General features: G+C 37.7%; 1 protein-coding gene across 3 annotated transcripts in view; it reads right to left on the bottom strand.

Annotated features, from left to right (window-relative positions):
* Nucleotides 1-729: 729 nt before the first annotated feature.
* The window catches only part of LOC117104248, a 16,050-nt gene continuing 8,254 nt past the window's right edge, over nucleotides 730-8,525 (bottom strand). For all 3 annotated transcript variants that reach the window (XM_033244958.1, XM_033244957.1, XM_033244959.1), the window contains exon 2: nucleotides 730-3,435. In XM_033244958.1, coding sequence (XP_033100849.1) covers nucleotides 1,343-3,349 — 2,007 coding nt within the window. In that variant the 5' untranslated portion in view covers nucleotides 3,350-3,435 and the 3' untranslated portion in view covers nucleotides 730-1,342. The remainder of the gene's footprint in view (nucleotides 3,436-8,525) is intronic.

Below are 8,525 nucleotides of genomic sequence, written 5' to 3'. Positions count from 1 at the left end.
ACCCAGGAGTACAGTTTGTTATACCATCATGTATATATATATATATTTTTATATGTAAAAGGCATCGACTTTTGACTAATCAGTTATTTATATCGATTAATCAATAATATATCATTAATATGATATCATTATTACCCTGCAATTCCAGATATATTATGATATAACCCTGCTATGCCATACGTATAACTAAATCGTTATAAAATTATCGTTTGAGTTAAAGCCATTTGCAAGAATGCAAATACAAATATTGCAATTGGCGGGAAAATGTGCACATCGAGGATGGATACCAGACTATTCATGAACCTTGTACGCCTATATTGGACACAGGGGTGGCGCCAGCGGCAGCGAGGGTGGAGTTGAGGAGAAAAAAAAAACATATTTATAGACTATAAAATTTATTAAATAAGCCTTTGAAATCCCTAGATTGTAATTATTTTTCTGGGCTTTTGCCCCCTAAACCACATTCGGAATATTTTGAGTGACGCCCGACCACGGCCACTTATCTCTCAACGGAAAGATAGCTCCACCGCCACACCCCCACACCGCCGGTTATATCGAACCCACGTCGGGTTACGTAAATCCTGGCACCACCCCTGATTGAAAAACACTGTATAATAACAGTATCATAAATACAATTTTGGATAATCCATAATTAGGTTCTAACATGTTTGCATGACGGTAAATTTAGTAAAAGTAATTTTAATAACAAATGTTCAATTTGATGAAGAATTCTGTACAGAATGTGGTACATTCGTTTATCGTCTACTGTGGGAGTTCAGTGGCCATTGTCTTAAAATTAAATATAATAATAAAGGCATTCCTTTACATTAAAAATCCTGCACTTGTTGAACTTGTTCTGAAGCACCGTTTTCATTGCAGGTGAACTGTTCTTCTATGGTAGGCCTTTTACAGTATCCCTTTTTTTGTCTATTACCTGGACCAATTGTACGAGGTCTCACAATTTCATTTTTGTAAACTTTTAACTTCTACCTGCGAATCCTTCTACCACACTACGTGAGCAAGATCATACACTAACTACGTAGTGACTCGATAAGAAGAAGCTTCACCAGCTGTTTTATGTCTACGTCATCAACGGAATTAAAATAGGTGAAACCATCATAGTGTATGAAATTCATGCAATAAAATGTAATAGTTATTTATTGATGCATAAAATATTAATTTTGTCATCTAGAAAATTATAAATATAATATGTCTCTCACAAAATTGAATCCAGTTTGTAGGACAGAAATAACTAGGTTAGTAACCACCAAAACAAAGAAAGGCGTCAGATACTTCAAATGGTTACATGCGTGTAAGCCACAAGATTTTCAAAATTGTTGAACTAAGTTTCATAAACCTCTTGAATAGCATGCGGCTTGATTTCTAATCTCAATCCTTTCCGTTTCATTCGCATGCGATCTAATGATCGCGTCTTCCATTCCTCTTGTTGCTCTTCTTTTTTCTTGCTTCTGATGTCGCGGTCCAGAGTGCTGGATCTGCTGATGAATTGCACACTTGCTTTCAGTGAGCCATTGCCAAGTTCATCAAGCAACGTTTCTTCCTCAAGTTCCCTCCAAACTTGCGTTCTTCTCAGTTTACTTTCACGTTTTAATGAGTTGGTCATGTATTCAATAGCGTCGTCTAAAGTACTCATAGCATCATTAACGGCGAGTCGTTGCTGAAAAGATTGCGCCGATTTTTGTGCAAGCTCAGACATCGATTCGCATTTCTCGTAAAGATCGACATCACTCATCTTTTTCAGCGACGACATTGAAGTCGAGAATAATGGTGAATATCCAATCGAATTGAAGCATGTCGACGATTTTTGGCCGCTTATCCTTAAATTATTTGCAACTGAATGGTTTTTCCTGGCACTATTCAGCGCGAACAACCCCTGTAAAGGTATTTCATTGCCGCTTAAATTTAAATGAGTAAGTTTAGGAACTTTGTGCAAATTTTCAGCAATACTCATAGCGCCCTCTAATCCCACTCGATTTGATGCCAATTGTAAGAAAGTCAAGTTTTGTACTTCGTGTAGGCAGACTGCAATTGCACTGATCCCGTCATCAGAGATCAGATTTTCGCTCATGTCCAAACTTCGCAATTTCTTCAAATGACACAATTTCTTAGAAAACGCTACAGTAGATTTATTAGTAATGGAATTGTTTGACACATCTATTAGTTCAAGTGTGTCACAATAACACACGTTCTCGACAGCGACAATAAACCCATCGTCTGTGATTCCATTTTTCTGTACACGGAGATGAACAAGAGGCATGTATTTTATCGAACTCGCGAGATTCTTAAAACCTTTGTTACCAATATTACATTCACTCAACTCGATATAAATAAGTGACGTCATTAGCGATAGTACTAAATTTATGGATTGGAGTCCATCGGGTCCGAGGTTATTGTTTCGAAAATTCATTGACTGAATTGGGGTTTCATCGACAATGTGGCTCGTAAAGAAGGGGACTATGGACGTATCAATTCCAGCATTACTCAAATCTACACTTGAAAGGAAATTCGAATGCTGAACAAAGTAACCAATAGCGGATACAACATACGGTAGATGGTGGATACGATTATTTTTTATACTAATACTTAGTGTAGGCAAGAGTTCTTCGACCATAGCGCACAGGTCGCCACCCTTAGCCTCGTAAACACTTTCAACCATCATTATTTGCAGATCGTGTTCGGCAATGTCATTTACACTACTTGCTTTGACTAACGTTCTCAGATATCCACGTAATTTCTCTGGATGGAATTTAGCGATAAGTCCTGCCAGAATACTACAAACATTACTGGTTGCTGGTAATAGCTGGAGGCAGTGTTCGAGAGCTGATGAGATGTGAAGGTTACTCGTGATCGCATCTTCTAAGCTACTGCAACACCACATCGCTATTACATAGTCCTGCATAACTCGATTGGAAAAAATGAAATAATTTGGTTCCTTTTCATGTCGTCGTAAAAAATCAAAGGAGTACTGCCTGGCCTGGAGTTCAGTGAATGATGGAAAATGTCGTTGAAGCACATGACTTGGAAGCAAATGTCCATTTTTTGGATTTTCATAACGGGTTTCCAGAGAAACCTTCCCGAGGATTTTTAAGATCCGTTGCGATACTTCTGAATTAATCATAGATCTACCTAGACCAATATATTCAGCGTTTTCAAATTGGAAAACTTGATCGTCTATAAAATCTGCCAAAAGATCACAAATTGTCGTCGGGACGTCACGTCCGTCCTTCAGATTCGCTTTCAAGTATGATATAATACCTGGGTGGTTGTCTAAATTGAATCCTGATATCACAGGGTTTTCTTTACAAATTTCTGTCAGGTTGATATTCATTGCAAATATATTATCGATTGGTTTGGTAAAAATTGAGCTTCATCAAATGATTGTTATCTTTACTATGACGTCATTGTGTTGCGTATCTGTAAGACAAAATAGATATTAATAAAAAAAAAGTCCTTCCTTATCTTTGTTAGCATTTATTTCAAATATAAAGCTAAACTTACTTTGTGAGTAACCATTAGTTACTGTGGTTGTTATACCGTAATTTTATACCATGTTATACAAATCGTTGCCAAGTAATCGGACGCGTATACGCGGAAAGAAAATTAGGCGCGAAGGAACAAACTTGCAATTTTCGAATCCTAAATTTACCACGATAACAGATTCTATTCTAGGCCTTTCGATAAGTACTTTTATCACTGATCAGCCTTATTATAATGAGCACAGGCCTATGACAAATCCAACTGTGTTACATCTGTGAAAAAGATGTTATACAAATACAAACCAATGTATGTGGCTTTTTATTTCATTGTCGTTCATCGTGTGTTTTCAGTACCGATAAACGTGAGTTTACCTCCTTAGCTTCCTTTATTGAGAACATACCTAGGCCTAGGCCTATGTATTGCTGTTTGATTTGAATGTAAATACATTGAAGCTTGAAAGCAGCATAGCTCAGTCGGCTAAACTGGTAGGAGCCACTATGTGCCCGCTGAATTGTGGAGATCCTTTGGGTCCCGTCTACTTCATCGGGTGTACTCTCTTAGTATTTTACTGGAAAAGGCTGAAATACTGTATAAATATAAAAAGGGCACCATCTTTCGAAAGAGATGTTTAAGCTGCACGTAAAGAACGCAGTACACGCTTTGAAAAAGAGTAAGGGGATTATCTCTCGACATTGGTACATTTGAGGGGGTCAGGGGTCCTGACACCCCCTTCCCCCTTGGGAAAAAATAAAATAAAAAATAAATAAAAAATAAATAAATAAATAAATAAATAAATAAAAAATAAATAAATAAATAAATAAATAAATGAATGAATGAATGAATGAATGAATGAATGAATGAATGAATGAATGAATAAATAAATAAATAAATAAATAAATAAATAAATAAATAAATAAATAAATAAATAAATAAATAATTAAATAAATAAATAAATAAAATAAAGAAAGAAATTCGAGACCTACTTTTGCAGGACACGATTAATTACAATGGTAAATCTAGAAGCCGGGAAAGCTCATTTCCTGCCATCTAGAAATCAAAATTTTCCATGGGAAGGGCCCCGACCCCCTTTTTTTTTGGGAAGGGGAGTTCATCGATTCATAGAAAAAAGAATACGTATGCAACTACTCATTTTTTTCTGATGTATACCGGTACAAACATAGGGCCTGTTTACTGTAATAAGAATGAGAAAAAAAGTACCTGACTATTTTCAAGAGAGGAAAACCTTGAATTTTTAAGAACTTAAAAAGTCATTAAAAGACACATCAGAAGTCGGGAAAGCTCATTTCCCACCATCTTAAAATCAAACCCCACTTTTCCCCTTTTGTGGTTTTTTTTTTTTTTTTTTTTTTTTTTTTTGGAAAATGTTTTTTTTTTTTTGGAAAAATGTTTACCTCCCCCCTACATTTGAACCCAGATCCGCCTCTGCTCGATCACCACCAGGAGGAGGACCTCACTGGAAATAAGTCTTCAGACTTTCGTGGGTTAGCACCAAATAAATTCAACCCAATATGTATAGCCATATATAGGCCTAGGCCTTGTTAAGCCTGTGGCCTGTGTCGCTTGGCCCCAAAAAAAATATTTTAAAGAAACATGACACTAATTAATTAATAAAATTAACAAAAAAGCGTAGGCCTATGTTTATTACAAAAAAAATATTCTTGTTGGAACACCTTTGTTTCATTTCAATGTTAAAAATAACATTCATTTTTACAGGTAACAAAGAATAGACCTAATGATGCCTTTGAACATTATCAGAACAGTAATGAAGAACAGGGTCTGTTCCAACGTCCTCAACAAAATCAGAAGTATAATCCTGAGACGCTGTGGGATATCAATGCAGCATTAACCAGCACCATTGGCCATAATGCAGAAATGCCACTGGAAAATAGACCTTCGTTGTCGTCATTCAGACAGTACGACGAAGGACTTACAACTGAAGCTCTCTCAGAGAGCTTTGTAATCAACGAAGACAATACCAATGATTATATTGATCTTAACAATGACAAAATAGTTAACGTTATTCACGACAAAGCTAAGACAATTTCAAGTTCAAACGTACCTTCTGAAGTAAGGCTTAAAAGTCACAACATTAGGCCTATGTCAAGTTATCTACAGTATAACACTATGCAATATGACGATATGTATCCGGCGTCGCAATTCGACCAAAATTATAATACAGATTATTTTGACTTTGATCCTGAGAACAGCTTAATCCCTCATGACATGAATTATAAGAACAATTATTGGGACCAAAGTCAACGGCATCATACTGTAACTGGTGAAGACATTCCATGGCAGGATTACCATAATGACATGAATAAGAAAGAAACCCCAAACAATGCCCTTTATCAGAAACCACACATGTGGACCACATTTGTGCGAGAGGATTTCGATGGAGAAGATGTTGAAGAGTCGGAGATCCAAGAGATGTTGGCAATGGCTGACGCCCATATGCATCCAGGTATTCATGTGTAACAATCACAGGCAATACTATTAATCCTTTATTTCCAAATCCTTTTAGGTCGGGCACACGCTGCCGTGGGCCTACGAAACTTTCTCTGCTTTCTGTGGGCACTTGACGACGCGACGCCGTCTGGATTGTCGATGGCAGACTGAGCAGATTAGCATGCAATCCGTTGCGCGCGTAGCATTTTCGTGGAATCGCGTCAGTCGACGATCGTCAACGCTTTGTTAGATTAGTAATACAGTAGTAGACACCCAAAAGCAGCATTCACACCGATGAGCAGTCTACCGATGAGAAAATCGAATCAGTGTGTAAGAATAGGGACTCTGGCGTTTAGCGCATCGGAAACGCGGTGTCCAATTTCCGAATCGGACCCGATTCGAATGCGGTTTTAAACTCTGTCCACACTTTAAAATTGTTTTTATGTCTACATGACCATGACGAATTATGCTTTTTCTCCCCGACGGGGGGTGGGGACACCCCCCGCTGGCGCCACCCCTGCGATCAACGATAAAAGCTAACAAGCAGTTGCTCATATAGAAAATAGAAAGGGAATGGTAAAGGTAGGAAGCAGCAATAAATTGGCGCTACATGGTAGATACATGTTCACACCATTCCACAACAACAGGGACTGAAATGAACCATAACATCAGGATAACCCCCTACTCTTCCGAAAGATGCAATGGGTTCTTTTAAGTGCACACGAGCCCCCAGGTGTATACACTGGGCCTCCATTTTAAGTCCTTACCCGAGACGACTTTGGTTCTACCAACCCAACCATGGGCGAGGAGAGGCTGGAACCAGCACCGATGTTAAGGCTGTATCGGCGCTCCTGCCTTACCGCTCGGCCACTCGACTCGCCCAAAAGAAATAAGAAAGGTTTTCACACACTAGCACAATTCGATAACGATTTATCATGTATACGATAAAAAATATTTTCACAAATCAAATGTTGTCATAATCATGGGGAAAACGATAAAATCGTAGTAGCAAAAACGATTTTATCGTTTTCCCATGATTATGACGTCATTTTATTTGATTTGTGAAATAATTTTTTTTTTATCGGAAAAAAAAACCGTCGGCCGGGTGACAAATCCATCTGCATTCTGCATGAACACTTCACGACGCGACACCATTTGTTAATCTTGGTGGCATTCACCATGGGAAACAGTCGTTCGCGTACGATACGAATCGCCGACGCAGTGTTCCGGATATAGGGACCACCACCATGTAGTTAGTTTTAAATAGATTTTAATTTTCGGCGTGGCTTAGCAGCATCTGCTTATAATATGTAAAGCATTTGACTAAAACATATACTGTGCTTACTTTTATTTTCATTAACTTTCATTAACATTGGCCTAAAGTAATTGTTGTATAAACTTGTTTGCTCAGGTTTATCCAATGGTATTGAATATGATGTTGGAGAATCGGACAACAATGTACACAACCCTAACATGTTGCACCAATCGGCACTAGTGTCAAAGCAAAGAACTTACGCTACTGAAGAAAAAGCTGTCCCTGATGAAAAGGAAATGGAAGCACTCAGGCATCTCATCAAGAAATATGGAAAACATATACTGGATATCTCTTGAATATGTTTTTAATAAAAAATAAAAAAAGTAGGCATATTTAGTCGAAAATAAAGATGAAGTAATCGACTGCTGATGGGAATTTTTGATAATCAATAAGTGGCGCTTCAACAAATAATAATAAATAAAATAAAACGAAACAACGCAAACAAATGTTGATTGAATGAATGCATGATGAAAAAATAACGAATGATGAATGAAAAAAATGATGTGCCCGAATTATTGAATTGTTGTTGATGTGCCCGAGTTGTGGAGATTGGTGACTCAAATGCTTGCTTTCCTTTCAGTAAGGGACCCAGGCTGAATTTTGTCAAACCAGAATTTGTTGTCATTGCTAACACTCCCCCTTCCCTAGTCCCGTGATAATTTAAAACAAAAAAAAACAAAAAAAAAAACAAAAAAAAAACACGCATAACTGCGCCCTGTCGATAGTAGCAGGTTCCTTTTTATAGATAAGAAATTTAAAAAAAAAAAAAAAAGAAAAGAAAAACAGACAGAAAGACAAAAAGGGAATACTGATGAAGATAACGATGGTGATGACGGTGATGGTAATAATGGTGATGATGACGATGATGATGATGATGATGATCATGATGATCATGATCATGATCATGATGATGATGCCGATGATGACAATGCTGAGATAATGGACGGCGAAACAGCGATGACCTTTCACTAGCTCCAGGAACCCCGGACCTTAGGGAGGGCGGCCAAGAATATTTATCAGAATTATTCATTTCACTTCCAAATCGCCTCAGGCCCATTCGGATATTTGTGATAATATTATAATGATAATAATTATAATATTAATGGCGTTAATTCCAAAGTGAACTTGCTAGGGCCGGGCGCACAATGCCTTATCGGCCCACGGTCGCCGAATCCATCTCTGCTTATTCCCATTTCACACACAGTGGCGTATCTGGAAGTCTTGAAATGGGGGTGCTGATAGGGGG

The sequence above is a fragment of the Anneissia japonica genome, unplaced genomic scaffold, assembly GCF_011630105.1.
Source record: "Anneissia japonica isolate Jap-2015-1 unplaced genomic scaffold, ASM1163010v1 scaffold5280_len750649_cov202, whole genome shotgun sequence".
NCBI classification, from domain to species: Eukaryota; Metazoa; Echinodermata; class Crinoidea; order Comatulida; family Comatulidae; genus Anneissia; species Anneissia japonica.
This window is presented reverse-complemented; position numbering and strand designations above follow the sequence as displayed.